This window comes from Ctenopharyngodon idella, chromosome 18 (assembly GCF_019924925.1).
Source record: "Ctenopharyngodon idella isolate HZGC_01 chromosome 18, HZGC01, whole genome shotgun sequence".
NCBI lineage: Eukaryota > Metazoa > Chordata > Actinopteri > Cypriniformes > Xenocyprididae > Ctenopharyngodon > Ctenopharyngodon idella.
This window is the reverse complement of record NC_067237.1, coordinates 27,754,240-27,775,218: the sequence shown is the minus strand read 5'-3', so window position 1 is coordinate 27,775,218 and position 20,979 is coordinate 27,754,240. Positions and strand designations below refer to the sequence as shown.

Genomic DNA, 20,979 nt, shown 5'->3' with positions numbered 1-20,979 from the left:
ACAAAAATCACATCCTTTGTATGCGATATGGATATAGTCTATCATAATACTCGTATTACCACATTCAGACGCTACTCAGTAGCTTTTAGAATATACTGTAGCTATAAGAGTATTGATCTGACCAAGAATAGAGAACAGCATTGATCTATAATGTCTAATGACTTTTTTATAGGACTGATACAAAGCTTTCTGGATTAAAGAAGTGCTTTGCAAAGTCGACTTTAAAAAGGCACCGATTACTTTGACCATATAGTTATTTGTATTATGGCTAATAACAGAATGATGATGAATTTTTATGCTATTTATCATATTTTTTTTGATCCATTTATTTGGAAACATTAGGATATTTATTATGTAAGTTTATACTATTTATACATTCTAAAAAATGCTGGGTTAAAAACAACCCAGCGGTTGGGTTAAATGTTTGCCCAACCTGCTAGTTTTATTCAACTCAACTACTATTTAAGTAGCTGTACTGATTGTGTAAAATGAACCCAAAATATGTTTGAAATCAACATTTATAAATATATTTAATAAATGAACATTATTAATAAGTTTAATGAACATTTAATAAATTGCTTATTAATAAATATTCACCTTTTGATTATTATTGTTGCCTCTAGTAATTATGTGTCTGATTTTTAATTTCCAACATATTTTAGGTTCATTTTAAGCCAGCCCATATAGTAATTTTTTTTTTTTAAAAATAGTTGGGTTAAATAAAACTGCCCAGCACACTGGACAAACATTTAACCCAACCACTGAGTTTGTCCATTTTCAACCCAACTTGGGTTGTTTTTAACCCAGTATTTTTTAGAGAGTAGTTTTAATTCAACACAATCAGTTACAAACTAAACAAAGAGGCTGTGAATAGAGGCCAGAATCGCATACTCTCTTGAGTAGCTGCTTATCTTGAATGAGTAATTACTTCACGACTGTTGTTCTATATGAATGTAATCTGGACGTACTACATTTGCCATGTTGTCATTATCATATGACCTACCAGAGTCAGTTGCATCGCTTCAGTCATTCACAAATCCTCTCCCGTGGCCTCATGGGATAGTAAAGTCCATGGTATGCATACTTGAGGGGCCTCATTTATAAAGCGTGCGTATGCACAGATTTGAGCTTAGAGTGCGCGTACGCTTAAATCCACGCCAACACTCATATTTATAAAAACGGTCTTTGACGTGGAAAAGAGCCAAGAGCCACGTCAGGGTCTGAGCAGACGTATGCACTTTTCCTTGTCAGATTACTGCATGTTTCTTGCAGCTCGCTAAGGATTTGGATGATGACTGGTGATCTTTTATATGTAAATGACATTAATTAGGTGTCGTTTACAACACGGAGAACTGAAACCATTCAGCTGTGTGCAAGTTCAAGATCATTTGCGATTTATAGATTTCACATCTGAAAGAGAGGCGTACGCTTGTTTTCTGTGTGTACGTTCATTCTATGAGTCACACATACGCACATCTGAGAAATGATTGTAAGATCAAATTTAGGACGGTTTCTGCGCAACATTTTATAAAAGAGGCCCCAGAATCTCGCTGGAAGTAGTAGGTCACTTTTTGCCTACTCTTTTATGAGTACTGTGAATTCGGACATACTTCTTTTGTCACATACTATTTTTAGCCTACTATATATTATAGGGACAACGCTATCTCACGACCAATTCATACATATTTTATGAAGTGGCTAATTCGTCACTCGTACGAATTCATACGATTTGTCTTGACCTACCCCTAACCCCGCCCCTAAACCTACCCGTCACTGGGGTTATTCATACGAATTTGGCAACTCGTAAAATACGTTCGATTTAGCAAAAAATGTACGAATTCGTAAGAATTAGCCACCTCGTAAAATATGTACAAATTGCTGTGAGATCAGGTTGTATAGGGAAGTATGCGGTTTTGGATGCACTGATCTTGAATTAAAGGAGAAAGATGATGCAATCTTCTTTGTAAAATGGCCCAAATTCTGTGAAAAATTGCAAGCCTCTAAAAGAGTACAAAAGGCAATAAACAAAATTCTCACAGGGGTTTGGCAACACACTTTCCTTTATTTAAAAAATAGTAGGATTTAAAGAATGCAATTTAGTGCACCACCTAATATATTTATAGTGCTTTACATGTAGCAAAATACTCCACAGGACAAATCTGGGTTCACAAGATATCTGATAACTGCCACTCACCAGGACTACATTAAACACGTCACTCAAGAGCATACGTTTCTACAGCTTGTATATGCAGCTTACTGGTGGTGGTTAGAATGGCAGTACAAAAATACAGATATGACAGTGATTAGAACTGAATTACTTTTTAGATCCCCCACCTTTTTTTTTGTTTTAAACCCAAAGCACACCAGATTATTAGATCATTTTATGGCAGTGTCTGTTAATGGGAGAAAAAATTTCAATTATTTTAGTTGTACTGTGGTCATTTAGATCACCAATAAAAAGCTTCCCTGTCCTTGCAACACTGTTGATTAAAATATCACAATTCAATATACCAACAAATGCCAACATGTAATTCAGATCTACAACTTAGTTTCTTGAATTAATAGGTACAAAAACTAAAGAAAAAAACACATTGAATGGGTACAAAATTAGTTTCAACGACTGTTGAAAAAATATCCCAAAATATACAATCAGATGGCACGGGTGTGCAAGAATGTTCTTAGATGTTCTGGAGATATGAATTCTGCAATCTTCAATATATGATATGATAAAGAGAGACCATGCCTTGCAGATAATTCCTTAGTATTGGGCAATACTTGCTGTTAATGAACTTCATTAACAGCAATGAAAAGTTCTGCTTTACAATGGCTAGAAACTATAATGTGAATTTGTATGTGCTGTATGATAGTATCCACATACATCCGTTTTATTATGAAAATCCAACATAAATTAATTCTAATGTGGCAATAGGAGAGGCAAAGAAAAAAAACATTTAGAAAAACTAAAGGTTTATATATATAATGCAAAAACGTTATCAATTAATGCTTAGCACACCCTTAAACTTGATAAGTGACGAGAATATGATACAAAAACAATGACAACATAAAACAATGAACAATGTACAAGAAAAGAACAACTAAAAATGACATTACAACCCTTGTGTTGGAGTATCAAGCACTGAGATTCTCTTGCACCATTAGATATTTGACAGACACATTTAGACAGTTAGCAAATAGCAATATTTTCATTGCATATTAAACAGATATGCCCCAGATGTCAAACACATTTGCAACGGTTTATGAGATGATCTGTACTGAAATGTTTACACGCATTAAGCTTGACACAAATGCATTTCAAAACAGACACAAAAAAAAAAAAAAAAAAAAAGTAAAAATGAAAATTGCTAATGCCAAACTGCTGTTGGTTGTCATTCAACACTAATAACTCAACATTTGACAATTCCAGATTTAAATACACAGTGAAGCCTATAACAGTGGAAAAATATAAAGAAAAAAAAAATGGGTACTGTATATACGTGGGTATATACTTTTTTGTAAAAGAAGAGAAGAGAGATGGGTTTGAAGACATCTTTCAAAAATTAAAAAAGCTGAAACAAGACCAAAAAAAATTTCCAAACTCTTAAACAATTCCTAACCTTGGAAAGCTTACACGTGGGATTGGTTCACAGGATGCGATTTTGTGGCCAAAGTTTGTAAATCAGTCAGATAAGAGTGTTGGAACACATCATGAATTTAGCGTGGTGGGGTTAGAGATAGTACACTGAGCAGATGGCACGCATCAGTGCAGACCTAATCAAAGCTAGTATTGACTAACACCATGGTGTTCTTGAAGCAAAAATGGGGTTGAAGCCAGACCACCAGGCATAACACAAAAACATTTTCATTTATGATGGTAATAATGTTGACCGTGGCCCACTGGAGCCAAACTTGCATATTAGATAATTTGCTTGTATTGTTTCTATTTGCTAGTGATGGTGAACATGCAGTACTGATTGGAAAATGCTGTAGATTTCAGCCCTCCAGATACAAATGCCTCATAAATAACAAATATCCCTTAAAGCCAATACGAAACACCCTTGATAACCCATTTTACATCTGTAATGTGACACGTCTACTAGTAAAACAGTATGTTCCTTGACTAAAATGAATGTACACTGGGACTAATACTTCATCCATATGGAATTGACTTTCTTTGCATACCAGGATGGAACCAAACATGAATGTTCTGTCTTGACGTATCCCAACAATAATGCAAATATATCAATATTTGTAAACTTTATTAGTTAAAGCTGCAGTCTGTAAGTTTTGCCTCTTTGTCGCCATCTCTGTTTGAAACCTGCAATTGCAGTTATTTGCGGAATTATCATCTTTACGTGGGTTGTGCATCGGCACAGCTCCTCAGCGCGGATGAATCTAATGTTTTGAGGAGAATGTGTGGCTGTCAGTTACCACACCGGTGGATACTGTACTTCGGAATCACAGATTGTAGTCTTGAAGTATGATCAAATTAAGAATTTTCACCGGAAAATGTCATCTGAACAAGTAAGTAACTTGTAAATCTGCCACTTTTGTTCTGACCAACTGAGAAAAAAAGCATTACAATAAATCGCGCTACCAATGGTGATTAAATCTAACGATCGCTTAGATCATATCACATCTAATCGCACAAATTATTATTATTGTTATACTTTGTTCTCAAATTGTTAATGTTAACAACATTAGCGTTGTGTGACTGTGTATTTAGTGTGTATTAGTGTTACCTGTAGATTTCAATTTCTATACAGTCTAATCTCTAACGTTAATTTGTCATACCATACAATCCGCCATCAAAATGATAAGTTTAATTATTCCAGCTACTGTGAAAAAAATGCTCTGTCACCTGCAGCATCCTCACATGCGATATAACCTACTAGCTGGGACTCGTTCTTTATGTAAACAGATGTGACGTAATGATGCAAAGATGAATGGCAGCATGCTCGAATTTCCCGCAGAAACCTACCAGTACCACTCGAATTAGAAAACATTATTACAAGCTTACCATTGTGAATCGGGCTAAGGTAAGGAGATAGTTTTGAACACTGGCTGGTTATGTACTTGCTCAAAAATTGATTTTGGATAATTTTTAACCAAAAAAAGTTACAGACTGCAGCTTTCACCAGCATTAAATTAATATTTTTACTATTGTAAGATTTAAGAATGGCTGCATTACCAACCACAGTAACCTAAAAAGTTTGTATATATATATATATATATAATATCTCCTGGCCTAAAAGATAATATATAACATTAGATAATAATATATGGATACACATAGCCACAAAAAAGAAGAAGAAGAAGAAAAAAAAAAGTAAATGGGGTCAATTTTAGTTTCATGTTGACTTTAAATGCTTCCAGGCAGAGAAGTGAGTGAGGTTGAGTCTGCAGTTTCTCAGTCTTTCACCTTCTCCACTATCGTAATAAGCACAGATGGCTCTTATAGCAGCAGTGTGTACAGTGACAGAGTTTCTACACTCATCCTAAGCAGAAGCACTCTTTCCCCTCCATTTCAACAGAGGATGAACGTTAGAAGTAGCTGTCGCTTCTGGTCCCAACTGTTTTACGGAAAGCAATCTTTCTAAAATACAGTAAACATAGATTGTGTGTCAGTGAGTGTTTGATGGGATGAGAGGTGTTATTATTTTTCTCTCCATCTTGAGTGCTCTATTACGTCCCTCTTGGTCACACAAACGACGCGCACGTGGCCAAGCTCTTAAGGGAGGGCATGTAGTCTCATGTAGTCTCAGTGACAGCCAGTGACAGTGACCCCACTCTGGTTGTCTCGCAGCCATCATCACGCCCGATCTACTGCTTAGTGATTTTTAAACCCTAAAAACGGTCTGCTGGTAAACACACTTTCACTTCAAAACTTCATTGTCAAGATGCATTTCATTTAAACCAAGTCCCTTTAGGCTATGTGATACAGAAGCATTATCACTTCATTCAGCAGGAATGTAACCATTCCAGCCTGATTCTCGAAACTAAAAGACAGATGGAGACAGAAAAGAGCCGAGAGAGACAGAAAAATAGCACAGGCCATAAAGCTGAGGTGTGCGGAAACAGAAACACTGCAGACGCTTCTTTCTCAAGATGAATTATAGTTTGGAGGATTACAGTCTAACTAACACTACAACTGTGTTTGTATTTGGTTCTCTTTCTTTTTGGCTCCATACTGTATGTGATTTAACTTTAATACTTGACTTATATCTTGTAAGGAAGCAGTATTGACAATATGTTCTGTTGGGTTAGCATTAGTAGTAGACTTGAATCTTCCGACTTGAAAGAAATAGTTCATTCAAAAAGGAAATTTCTGTCAGCTCATGTCAATCTGTACCCTGTGATTTTCTTCAATGGGACACAAAAGGAGAACAGACCACCAATTTAAGTCATTATCTGGCTCACATGTAATATGAGCCTACAGAACTCGTCAGAAAGGTCAGAAGATTTCTGCAGAATTAGAACGCCCATCAATCAAGTTCTATAAATTACCACATTTAAATCCATCTTGCCCTCCGTAGCATCGTATTAGCATATTAAACGTTTTTGTGTTGCATTTAGTTGCATTTCTTGAGACACTCAAGATCAATTTACATCAAACATGATGAAATGCATCTTTATGTATCATATTTGGATATGCATATGCACAAATGAGATTTGGTGGAGGGCTGTTGGAATTTAGAAAACCTGAAATATACAGTATATTCGGTTACACTTTATTTTAAGGTGTCTTTGTTACACTGTAATTATACATTTAAGTACTGAGTAATATTAAGTAACTACATGTACTTACTATAGGTTTAGGATTTGGTTTGGTTTAGGGTTAGTTGCATGTAATTATGCATAATTTATAGATATTACAATAGTAACTACATGTGACATGTAACAATGACACTGTAAAATAGTGTTATCGTATATTCCAAGTTTTCTGAATCCAACTGTTGAGGAAAAGAGCACTAACACTAGTCATATGAACTACTTTTATCATATTTTTCCCTCATTTTTAGAGTTCGAAAGTGAGTTGTCAAAAGTACCAACTTCGGTACCAAGTCGGTACTGAAATTTTAAAAATGTGACGCTTTGAGCGCTGTTGAGCGGATTCGTAAACGCCTCCGATTGGCCATTGTGTTCACACACTCATCAGATATGTCTGTGATTGGCTTCAATGATCAATGCTTCAAAAACATTGTAAAGTCATCAATGACGCTCTTTACCGAGCGCTTACACAGAGACACACGGGAACATTTGAAAGCAGGCGTCTAACACGGACCAGTTTGCTGACATATGCCTGCTTTCAAATGTTCCCGCTCACGCTTTCAAATTCAAACACTTCGGTGTGTTTTCAAACGCTCCCGTGCGTTGATCATTGTAGATAATCACAGACATATCTGATGAGCGCGTGAACACAATGGCCAATCAGAAGTGTTTACGAATTCGCTCAACAGTGCTCAAAGCATCACATTTTTAAAATTTCAGTACCGATTGTACTACCGATCAGTACTTTTGACAACTCTATTCGAAAGCATCAAGTCTGCTTTTATGTATAGGAAAAAGCAACAAAACATTCTTCAAACTGTTTCCTTTTGTGTTCCATGCAAAAACTAAAAGTCCTGCAGGCTTGGAAAACGTGAAGGTGAGTAAATGATGACGGATTTTCGTTTTTGGTTGAACTAACTCTTTAAGTTTGCCAAAAATGTAAACGTTACTGTCCTAGAGAAATGTGCAAACATGAACAAGGTGGAATCTGTGCTATTAGGCTCTGTCTCAACTTTCCTTGGAGTATAGAGTTGGATTCATTGAGCAAAACGTGGGGAAATGGTCAAACTCACAAAGCTCTGCCTTTCACTCATGCTTGGTCTACTTACTTGTAACCTTCCCCCATTTATTCTATAATAACTGCACTTCATTGTCAATGCTACAGAGTTTTAGTAGCAGTTCAGTTAAAATGACCTTTTAGTGGTTAAAGAGGATGTTTTTGCTTGTATGTGGGCGGCTGGGTAATCAGACAGTCTGTATATGGTAAAACAGTCCCTATTTGATGTATTATACTGACATTAGGTTGTAATGGTTCTCATCAGGGTGAAACTTTCGACACATTTTGATGCATCCTCAAATCACAAACCTTTAAACACAAGAACAAGCTTGTGTAGCAACACACACAGACAAACTCAGATTCCTGGTCATACCTCGCTGAAGTCAGAATACTTGTACCGCCTTCTTCCAATCATTAGGTGCAAAAAAATGACAATTATGGGGTTGGGGCAAAGTCACTTATAAAAAAACGAACAAAAAAGTCTTGAGCCAAAATGACAAAGATTTCTGTCTCGTACAAAACCGCATCATGCTAAAATGGAGCTGTTTGTCATTTACATTGTAGATGGAGGTGATAATGAGCGATGCTTTTCAAATTCATCCCACCCCAAAGGTTTCCAGTCTGATGTCTTCTCAATGCTCTGTATGTTGGGCTTAAGAATTTACGTATTAGTGAAGCCACGCAGTTTGTCATCATTATTCTCCTTCTTGCAAACGTTAGTTAGTTCAAGCGTAAAATAAAGGTTCTAGAGGAGATGGAGAAAGTCAGAGGCCTCATGGGGAGGATGCTGGCCAAGAGTTGGTCCTCTCATTCCTCTCTGTCCCCGGGTCTCTTTGGCAGATGAGCAGATGGGGGAGAAAGAGTGGAAAAGAGACAGACCATGACTGAAGTCTATACAGGATGGTAAGGTGTAAGGTGGGGAATAATGGGAAGAGGGGCTGGCCAGTGGTGGAAGTTAGATACAAGAGGAGGAGCTGTCCTCCAGAGTCTGTCCCATAAAGCACCAGGTCTCCTCCCTTGAAAAACAGCCTCGTTAGGCATCATACTTCTTCCCGCTTCTGTGGATCTGATGGAACAGTGTCATGGAAAAGGCCATTCCCAAGAGCTGAAATGACAAAGATCCAAATGTAAAGGTTAATGACACACATGAGCTATATGTCAGCAAACACAGATGGCTTGGCTGAATGGAGACAAAACATTGCATGTGCGCCTAATCAAACACTAGAAAAATCAAGGAGTTAATATCTAATATATGAAATAAAGCGTTTATAAAATATAGTTAATTTCATTTTTTAGAAATATGAAATGTTCAGAGTTAATTTATGTTTGTTCATAATACATACATTATGTTAATTTATACACCTTGTTAAAAATTAGTAACAACCAATATTGATAAATGCTGTACAAATATTGGTCATTATGAAACCTAATGCATTAAAGGGTTAGTTCACACAAAAATTAAAATTCTAGGGATGCACCGATACCATTTTTTAAGGACAGAGTACGAGTACCGATATTTTTTTTCTGGTACTCGCTGATACCGATGCCTATACATTTATTAATTTCTTCTTCTTCTTCTTTTTTTTTTTTTGGTGATGTGGCAGTTTTCCAAGCACAACACAGTGAGACTAATGAATGTAGGACAGCTTCTTTATTATTACTCCAATGAAAAAAGTAATACTTTTTATGTGCTTGTCACAAACTTAAAGCACAAATTTCACAATATCCAATAACCTTCAAAGGGCATAATTACCAAAGTCATAATAAAAAAAACCCAAAAAACAAAAAAAACAAACAAACAAAAAAAACAAGCATTGTCTTTTTTAACCTGCCTATATATATATTTTTTTATTAATTTAACATCTTTTGTTGTTTTATTAACATTAATGACAGACAGATATTTAATTAGGCTACTGTCATTTTAAGACCAAATCCATGGATGTAATACTGACACATATCCTGTTTTCACCCACCTGTTTACATCCACTTAAGCCATAACCGACTGTATTAACGTGAGATACTCCACACGATGGACATTTTGACAACCATAGACATTTGTGCATTTGACCATCGCGTGCTGTCTGAGAGAACTGGGATCGCGCGCAAGAAAGAGAGAGCGCTTCTGGTCTGTCATTCAGCGCGATTTGCCATCATTAATTTTGAAGTATTTCCACACCCCTGAGGCTGACATTGTTTCTGCTGCTGCCGCCGGTATCTTTGTGCACGGAAAATTCTGTCAGTTACGTCACGTGAGGTATCGGTCCTTGGTATCGGGGGTATTTTTACGAGTACGAGTACAAGTACATGAGCTACCGATACCGATACCAGTATCCCTAAAAAATTCTGTCATTAATTACTCACCCTCATGTTGTTCTAAATCCGTAAGTCTTTTGTTCATCTTCGAAACACAAATGAAGATCTTTTTGATGAAATCTAAGCGATCTGTCCCTCCATAGACAGCTACGGGACTACCACTTTGACGCTTCAAAAAGTTCAGAAAGAGATCGTAAAAGTAATCCATATGAATCGAGCGGTCTAGTCCAAATTTTCTGAAGAGACACGATCAGTTTATGTGATGAACAGTTTGAATTTAGGCTTTTATTCACATTTAAACATTCATCAACTCACACATCAGTTGTGGTAAACAGAAGCTCAAGCATGTTTGCTTGACACGAGCAAGAACCAGTGAGATTCATTCTCAGGTTACGCAGCACGTTTGAGCTTCCGCAAGAGGTTTGTTCTCACACGTCTAGTTTCTGTTGAGCTTCTAAATTCAATCTGTTCATCATATAAAGCGATCGAGTCTCTTCAGAAAATTTGGACTAAACTACTTAATTTACATGGATTAGTTCTATGATCTCTTAATGAACTTTTTGAAGCATCAAAGTTTCAATTGCGTAGCTGTCAATGCAAGCTCTCAGATTTCATCACAAAGATCTTCATTTGTGTTCCGAAGATTAATGAAAGTCTTATGGGTTTGGAACGACATGAGGATGAGTAATTAATGACAAAATATTCATTTTTGGGTGAGCTAACCCTTTAACTAATGTTAACAAATGTAACCTTATTGTAAACTGATATTTTTGCCAGCACACACATAGTAATTTCTTGTTTTACTTTTCTATTTCATTACAGTTTTGTCATTTGTCAGTTGTTTATTTTTAATTTCATCATATTACAGTAGATGATTAGCCATTGATTGATTGATTTTTGGTTTTATTTTATTTTATTTATTGTTTATTTCTTTATATTTTATATATATATATATATATATATTATAATTGATTTTTTAGCCATTTGGCAACTGCAAACAACCAAGCAAATGAATGTGAATGCCAATGGATAGTTTGCAGACCTTTTTACAGATAGACTTGCAAAAATTGACGTCATTTTGTAGAAAAAAAAACAAGTTTTTTCACAAGGTGAAGATGCATACTGTCATGGAGGTAAACGGAAATGTGTTGCAAACATACTGACTCTTTGAAGTTCATTTTTAGATCTATCCTGATACATCAAACGCACAGCGGTGGTCGACATTCCACAATCATTATCTTAAAGCTGCAGAACAGCACAGTTTTTATCACGAGCAGGAAGTGCCAACAGACTCTGAGTGTGGATTAAATCTGATTTTCTCACGTCTTTGAACTTTAAAGGTATCACATCGCTTCTTCTTTACACTACGAATTCCCACAGACACTGAACACTAAATTTTGGCAGACTCTCACACAGACTTCAGTGTGAGACTGGTGGAGAAGTCTAGGCCTCAGTAATGTCTGACAACCAGAGATGCACTGTGGTTGAAACCCGTAGGGAAATGATTCCTTTCAGAATCCATGTGTTTTTATGAGAAAGAACTATGGTACACTAATGGAGTACTATGGTATTATAAAGCTTTTTGGACAGTGTAACATGGTACTACCATGGTATTCTAACTTGGTTTGGGGTTTGTACTGCATCCATTTGATCAAAAATGACAGTAAAAACAGTAATATTATGAAACATTACAATTAATATAACTGTTTTATCAGGGTTTCTGCAGGTTTTATGAAGGTAAATTTAAGACTTTTTAAAGACCTATTTAAGACCAAGTAAAGTAAATTTAAGGAATAAATTGAAGGGAACACAATTTGTCATTATGTTCTCTAAATGTAAATGTCTAGGGAGAAACACAATGAGCTGTATTAGCAACACTTCAGAGCTTGAGAATACAACTTCCAACAGATATCCATTACTTGTTAATTCATTTTACAGAGAAGTAGCTTGAATATCTCTGCTCCCAACCACTAGAATATGGACCACTAGAACCACTATGAACCACTAGAATAACTTTTACTGTGTATCTTCTGATCACACGGCGGAAATTAAAGTGATTTTTGTTTGTTTTCCAGTTTGTTTTCCAGTGCAAATGTCTAAAGATTCTTAAATCAAGATGCATTTACTGAAGATACAAAATGACATAAAATATGAAGTCTTGTTTTCTGTGAAATTGATCAAAATTAAGTGAGTTTATGTTTAAAACAAGAACAAATATCTGCTAATGGGCTCAGAAAAATCAACTTAATTCAAAGGGATGTTTTCATAACTCATTGACAGATATTTGTCCTTGTTCAATTTTTATTATCTTTACGTGCATTGTGCATCGGCACGGCTCCTCAGTGCGGATCAATCTAATGTTTGCTGTCAGTCACCATACCGGTGTGGATACTGTACTTCGGAATCACAGATTGTAGTCTTGAAGTATGACCAAAGTAGGAATTTTCACCGGAAAATGTCATCTGAACAAGTAACATATCTGCCACAGACCAACTGAGGGAAAAAGCATTAGGCCTACAATAAATCACGTTGCCAATGGAGATTAAATCCAACGATTGCTTAGCTCATATCACATCAAACCTTGTAAATTATTATTGTTGTTATACTTTGTTCTCAAGTTTTGAACACTGGCTGGTTATGTACTTGCTCAAAAACTGATTTTGGATCATTCAACCAAAAAAAGTTACGGACTGCAGCTTTAAATTTGCATCTCAAGTAAATGTATCTTGATTTAAAGTTGTTTAGATATTTGTATTGGAAAACAGGACAAAATCACTGAGGAAGATATATTTTTTTTTGCAATGTATGCAACTTTTAATGTAATGACTTTATGAATTTAAGATGTTCTGCTTTGATTGAAGACATTTTTAAGGCCTTAATTTGTGTAAGAGTGAGAGACCCGCAGAAATCCTGTTTATATTAAAATAAATGTGGTAAAAAAACATTTCTTTCTATTATTAATGTTGAAAACAGTTGTGCTGCTTAATAGTTTCCGTGATACATTTTTCCACAGGATTCTTTGATGAATAGAAAGTTTATAAAAAACAGCATTTTGAAACATAAATCTTTTGCAACACTATATGTCTTTATCAATTTAATGCATCCTTGCTAAATAAAAGTTGTAATTTCCATAAAAAAAATATTATCCAAAACCTTTGAATGGTATTTCATTGGACATGAATAGTAATCTAACAACGCAATGAAATATATGAAAGTACCATGGTTCTTTGAGATTTGTTCAAATCCCTAACCCTAAGTATTACATTAGAAGGCCCACTAATAATTTAAAACAACAAAGCACTTACAGAGCACAGTTTAGTGATTAAAAACCGGATTTGGCTGGCTTTTGCTGGATGAGATCTAAGTAAATCGCTTGTGACTTTCGCCCCAGCTCAGCCCGTGAGAAGGATTAGGTGGCAAGTGTTTGCTTACAAGCTTGAGGTCACCTCTTAGTACATACTGAGAAAAGTACATAGTAAAGACCCCTGTGCACTATTATCCTCAATAAACCGCAGGTAATTACAGACCATGGGTTTACGAGAACTCGTGGATTAACCGAGAGACCATTTTGGCTAATCCAACATTTTGTATTTCCGCCTTGCAATAAATGACAGTAAACCAAATTTTTGACGACCATGTAAAATGGTGAAGAGTTCAGTTTGTTAACTTTAAAAGTGGCAAAGATGTCAAAGTATAAAGTCAAGCAAGCTGTCGAATCAGGAGTTTGGACTATACTTAATATGTCTCGGCCTAGTTCCAAGAAAAATCTTCAGTTTGACATTAATGCAAAGCACCTCTGCAGAATGTACACATTAGACCATTGAATTCATGCTCTTTCTAGGGCTATAATGAACCAATGCAAGACATCATCTGGGACCGTCAGACTTTCACTTTCTATATATTTCGCATATCAGCAAGCCCTAATGATCGGTTCACCTATTCTCTCCTGTGCTGACTGTGGTGCTCCATGCATGTGCTTCACCGTTTCAGCAGAACCAGACAAGACAGGCACGCTCATTATCACCACTGCGTTTGACACACTGAGTGATGGCAAAACACACAAGCACACACAATCTTACCTGAACTACCAAGATACACATGCCGATGGTTCCGAGTAGGTGCTTATTATCTTCAAGCCACTCTTCAACTTTCTCATAGCAGCCCTGGAAGACAGGAAAAGTCATGAGATGTGATTTACCTTCTGGGCAAAAGCACTAATACAAACAGATTGTGTATGTTTCACTTTGTAATTTGCTAGTTGTTAATTCTGATCTAGAGAAAATGAGCTGAACTCCAGCAGCAGTGGAATTTGTTTGAGCACATGCATGAGTGAGCGAGCGAGCGACTGCTGCGGCTGCATTTTCAACGCGTAGTGACTTAAAAAAAAAAGAAAAAGCATATTCAGCGATATACTGTATGGTGGCTATGCGGAAAAAAAAAAGACAAAACAGCTTTGAGTTGGCGGTGTTGTGGGCTGCTTGTCATACTAAGGAACTGAAAAGGAAATCCATTTCCAGCACAACCGAAAACTGTGGTGGTAATACAATATAATACCTTCAGATATGGCAGAACTCTTGGATTCCTGTGCAAACAGCCTCATGTCACAATTCTTTTGACTAATTCCTCTTGTTCTATGAATTTAAAACAATTTATGTTGGCTAGCTGTTTAACTTCTGTGGGTGAAGATAAATTTAACAATTAAACGGCTTGTGGTTTCAGGCTAACTTAACTACAAATGTGTTCTTGTGTAATTTGCTCCCTACAAGGCAACGGACTGGAAATTGTGACATTCAAAATTTTCTTTTGTGGCAGTTTTACAAATGTGCTCATTCTATTTTAATGAAAAAAATGCATTTGAAAAGAACACTGAAAATTCACTAAATGGAATTGTCTCGTCTCAAGCACACACTCCATTAGTACCTCTGAGGTAACTAAAAGCTGCAGATAAGACAGTGTGACAGTTTGACATGTAACATCAGCTACTGATGTACACTACAGCTCTGTCAATGGCACAAAAATATTCCCTCAAGAAACCATTGCCCTCCCTAAAATCTCATTTAAACATTAAAATCAGTTTTTGTGAGTTAAATCAACTCCCATAGGGTAAGACAAACGCATCTAGTGTCCAAAAATGAGAAGAAATACATAAAGATACATGACTCTTGTACTTTACAGACGCACTTAGAGCTCCTACCAACAGAGATGTCTTAAATCTACGGCTTTTACCGCCTTTCATTTATTAATAATAACTCTTTTCAAGGACAGAAAAGAGAAAGAAAAAAAGAAATCCTCTCAATTATTACCTCCAGTCTTTTATTTTATCCTGTCTTGATTCAGAAATGTTCTTTAATGAATACAAGATTAACAGTCCAAATGTATTCAAAATGAGGATGATTAAAATTGAATGTCGTGCATTTGAAAAGTATAGTTCACTTCACATGTCAAGGCAATTAAAGGTCTGAGGAATTATGGCAACATTTGTCATTGGTTTAAGTGTAGGTGTCCACTCACCCGTGTCCAGAACATGTTGGTGGAGTTGCGGCCACACTCCTGATAATGCTCTTGACAGCAGCGGTCAGGCACCACCTTCTCTTTCAGAGCCTCGTGCCAATCTGTGTACCCAGTTACTCCACAACACTTCCACTGTTGGGGGACAACAATACATTTTATTAATAACCAGGCTAGATTAAGTTCCAGATATTGCTGTGTACATTAGAGAATATTTTCAAGATACTCAACATGATCATAATTTCACAAAGAGTACCTCAGCTTGGATGATATTCCAGGCGTTTCTCAGCCCAATGTTGTTGTCTGTGTTGTAGAGCGCAAGACCATCTTTCAGGTCCTGCTTTGCGTTCTCACTGACCTGTGAACAGCAGAAGGAAACGTTCAGTCATAGTCAATCACAAATCTCATCTTGATTATACCAATGTTTCAGCAAGGCCACTTAAATTATAATAACCTAATAAAAATATTGATTACATATATATATATATATATATATATAGAGAGAGAGAGAGATAGATAGACAGATAGATAGGAGTCATTCATATCTAATTCGTAACTTTTGAACTGAATAATTATTATAATATATATAATTATATATATATATATATATATATATATAATATAATTTGTATTAATCATAATTATTGTATCAAGTCATTCATATCTAATAACTAATTTATAAATTAATAACATTAATCACACACACACAAATGTATGCTATTAAATTGTATTATATCATTCATATTTGTACATAATTTGTATTAATCATAATTAATGTATTGTATCTTTCATGCCTAATTATTCCTAATAAATTCAATACATTTTATAGCTTGAAAGTTTGAATATATTCATTTAAGTGGTTTAGATGAATAAATGTAAATATGTATAAATATCAGCAATGGGAGGAACAGATTGTATATATATATATATATATATATATATATATATATATGCGTGTGTGTGTGTCATTAAATTGTATTATATCATTCTTATTTCTACATAATTTGTATTAATCATAATCTATTGTATCTTTCATGACTAATTATTCCTATAAATGATTATAAATTCAATTAATTTTATAGCTTTAAAGCTTGAATATATATTCATTCAAGTGGTTTGGATGAATAAATGTAAATATGTATAAATATCAGTAATGTGAGGAACAGATTGCAAATAATAAAGAATATTCAAGTCCTTAGTGAAATATTATCTGCTTGTCCACCCTAATAAGGAGCGTCTATTTAGTCAATATCTTCCATTGGGTTCTTGACTATGTGTCAAATTAATGTAATTAGCATCATTAATTGAATGGCATAGAGAATAGAGCGTAAAAAAGCATGCCATCATTGATGCTGGAGAACAACATACTCATATACGCCACTCTGGAATCACTATAATTTCCCCCTCGGCTGTGGTAGATAAATATTTCGCTGGCAGTTTTAATGAGGTGTACGATCTCACATTAGTGGTTCAGTGCACTCTGGCCCAGAGCGACGGAAGTGTGGGGTGATTACAGTTTGACAGAGCGGTGGTCCTGATATAGACACAAGCCAGATTAACATCGTTTCACCCAAGAGAAAAAATAAAACACCATATTCTGGAATTTCAGGCATATTTCAATGAAAGATAGTCTCTCACACAGAGCTATAAATAAGATATATAGAGATAATATCTGCACTTACTGCTTTAACATGATTTATTGTCACAGTTTGTATTGCTGTTGTATTTAACACTCCCTGTTCTGCTCACTTCTGAAAGACTCTGAACTTCTGAAGAAAATGTGACCGGTGCCTGTGCATGATGCTAGGATGTTGTGAGTGGTTGCTTACTATCCTAAAAAATCCCATCAAATTTCTATCATTTAGTAGATTCCAAAGTATTCCTAGATATGATTTGGGACCCTTCATCGATGCAAATCTATTGGATATTTTTTTGCCCATTTTATCATCTACCAGGCAGAAATCGTGAATTAAATCACATAGAACAGTAACATCACAGCTCTACTCAATAAGCCACAAAATTTAAAGGCATAGTTCACCCAAAACTGAAAATTCTGTCATCATTTACTCAGCAATTTGTTCCAAACCTATATGAATCTCTTTCTTCTGCTGAACACAAAAGAAGTTATTCTGAAAAATGTCGGTAACCAAACAGTTGATTGGATAAATATGTTCTTATATGTTCAGCAGAAGAAAGAAATGTATATACTTGTAGGTTTAGAACATCTTCAGGGTGAGTAAATGATGACAGAATTTTCATTTTTGGATGAACTATAACTTTAAGGTATCATTCATGTCCAAGAGAACTGGGATGCTTGCCTTAGCACATACCACTAATAATAAAGCAAACTGAAACATTCATGCTGTGAAACATCTTTAAATGCTGAGGGAAATTAATTAATTAAGAGTATAAAATTTTAATTCTGATAATCTTTCAAATATATGTAGAAAAAATTGGGTTAAAATGTTCTCTGGAGACCCTGTCATGTGATTTTCTTTTCTTTTTTTTTTTTTTCTCCATTCATTCCAGTGATGCCATGATGAAATAAATTCAGCAATGATGCACAACTGCAGCAATAACACTAAGTCAAAGCAAGATATTAAAAAGCTGGTAGAAGGCATATGTCTCTCACTGGAGTGTACACTCATTAGCGGCAGACATTTTTCCTGGTGGGTGCACTGTGTGAGTAGCCACGTTTCAGAATGGAGAATAAAACGAAAGGTGAATAAGCACCATCATTCTCCTCTACGGAAACATCTCGAGTCCGAGGAGTCTCATTATACAAGAATACATCAAAGCACACTCTCAACTCCATCAGAGAACACTGTGACATCACTCCTTTCACATCCTGCTTGGAACACATGATGATCACAACTGTTTGGTAATGGCTGTTCTTTCATACCTAAAGAAAAGCGCCCAATTATCCAGCACACGAGACTCCCATATTCCACACGGTCCAATTACAATTAGGCTCAGACTTATAATAAATTCTTAATCAGCTTGTGCCTGAAAAAGTTACGCAATTCTGTTCATCCAGTTCAAACTGCAAAATAGCATGTCTAATGGAGGGATGTTACATGTCCGACTAAGCCTCCCTAATGCCATGAGCTGAGGGTTATTTTTTTTTAACAAGAATTAATTTTCTCACAGTGCAATGAAAAGGCACAATGTACAGTATCAGGTCATAAAAATAAAGACAAAGTAGTAGTGTAAATACTTCAAAGGTCAGTTTTTTTTTTTTTTTTATTAAGAAATCAATACCTTTCTTCATCAAAGATGCATTAAATTGATCAAAAGTGACAGAAAAGACATTTAAAAGGTTAGGTTCACCCAAAAGTGAAAATTCTGTCATTAATTACTCAGCCTCATGTCGTTCCACACCCGTGAGACCTTCGCTCATCTTCAGAACACAAATTAAGATATTTTAGATAAAATCCAATGGCTCAGTGAGGCCTCCATTGCCAGCAAGATAATTAACACTTTCAGATGCCCAGAAAGCTCCTAAAGACGTATTTAAAACAGTTCATGTGACTACAGTGGTTCAACCTTAATGTTATGAAATGACGAGAATACTTTTTGTACACCAAAAAAACAAAATCACGACTTTTTTTATTTAATATCTAGTGATGGGCGATTTCAAAACACTGCTTCATGAAGCTTCGAAGCTTTACAAAGCTTTTGTTTTGCCATCGGATTTTATCAAAAATATCTTAATTTGTGTTCCGAAGATAAATGAAGGTCTTACGGGTGTGGAACGACATGAGGGTGAGTAGTTAATGACAGAATTTTCATTTTTAGGTGAACTAACCCTTTAATTTGACAAAAGATTTCTATTCTAAACAAATGCTGTTCTTTCTATTTATCAGAGAATCCTGATTAAAAAAAAAACTATCATTGTTTCCACAAAAATTATAAGTGGATTATAAACTGTTTTCAGCATATATTCACCAAATCGGCATATTAGAATGATTTCTGAAGGATCATGTGACACTCAAAACTGAAGTAATGGCTACAGAAAATTTAGCTTTGCAATCACAGGAATAAATTACATTTTAAAAATAGAAAACAGTTATTTAAAATTGTAATAATATTTAACAATATTACTGTACTTTTGATCAGAAAGATACTGTAAACACATTACCAATAGCCTGGGAACAGCAAATATGTATCCAGTAATCACAAATCTCTGGAAAAGTTACTGAAAGTCGTGGAAATACATCAGTCAAAAGGTGTGGGAATATATTTCATGAAAGGTTTCAGGGTATATAAAGCACATCATCACTGAAAGGCAGCAGTCATGTCAAATAATCTAGTAATCTTTCTTCTCATCCAAAACCCCACAAAGAAGGCTAGTGGAGGACGTTGGAACGACTCTCTTTTCTGACAACAAAAGGAGGCTGTCCTATCCTCAGAGGCGAGCGCTATCTGCAATGATAAATATCCTGTCACTGAAATGAAAAGTATTGGTGAGGTGGTGCTCTGATCATATTATGGCTCCAGTTTCCATCTTGCAAGCCCTAAGGGATGAGCTATGTTAATGCAACATACTGTTAGGAGCATCATATTATGCAGAAAGATAATTAGTTCTTCTCTCAGACACTGGAAGAGTGCCAGTGTAAATTAAAGGTTACTGTAAGGAAGTTACGATCGGACTGTCAATCTAAATCTACACTAAACAGGAAGAATCAAAAACTAATCAGATGGATGAACTCCAGTCCAGTTGATTATCAATATTTTATCTGTTTTTTTGGGACAAGAATATAATAATCTGCTAGACAACTCTGGCCAAATTTGTATTATTAAAGAGCTCAAGGATTTGAATCCTACTTCTCAATTAGCATCTCATATCATTACCAAGAGCCTTTAAATCCACTATTACTATACTAGTGCTCAAAAAGTGAATGGAGCATATGTTTCCCATGGCCTGTGGCTGCTTGTAGCTAATGCATAGCTCATTAGGAGTTTGTATACCTGGCCTTGGGTTCTGTTTAAATAACGTCTGTCCAGTTGGATACAGCCTCAGAACGCATGGTCCAAAGCCATTTCAGCCAGCGCAAGCATCTGGATCATGTGAATGACCTAGCGGCTCTTGGTGTTTGATTTGTAATCATTCCTCTAGTTGGTTTCCTATGTTCTCAGGCAACTTGTTAATGTAAAGATGTTAGTGTTTGTTTGGGAATGTGGAGGGTTTGACCAGAGGGTCAGATGTTAGATGTAGCTAATGGATGACATCATTATCTTCTATACCAACAATTCTTGGGGTGAACTGGGAACGGAAACAAGAGCGAATGGTTATACAGAGAGAAAACTGTGCTTTTGCTTTGGTCTCGTGT

General features: G+C 35.6%; 1 protein-coding gene across 4 annotated transcripts in view; it reads right to left on the bottom strand.

Moving 5' to 3' along the window:
* Positions 1–2,036: 2,036 nt before the first annotated feature.
* Positions 2,037–20,979, bottom strand: part of tspan9a (tetraspanin 9a) — a 230,514-nt gene continuing 211,571 nt past the window's right edge. For all 4 annotated transcript variants that reach the window (XM_051870807.1, XM_051870806.1, XM_051870808.1 and 1 more), the window contains 4 exons: positions 15,903–16,004; positions 15,650–15,781; positions 14,218–14,301; positions 2,037–8,930 (listed from right to left, as the gene is read on the bottom strand). In XM_051870807.1, the coding sequence (XP_051726767.1) occupies positions 8,859–8,930; positions 14,218–14,301; positions 15,650–15,781; positions 15,903–16,004 (390 nt within the window). In that variant the 3' untranslated portion in view covers positions 2,037–8,858. The remainder of the gene's footprint in view (positions 8,931–14,217; positions 14,302–15,649; positions 15,782–15,902; positions 16,005–20,979) is intronic.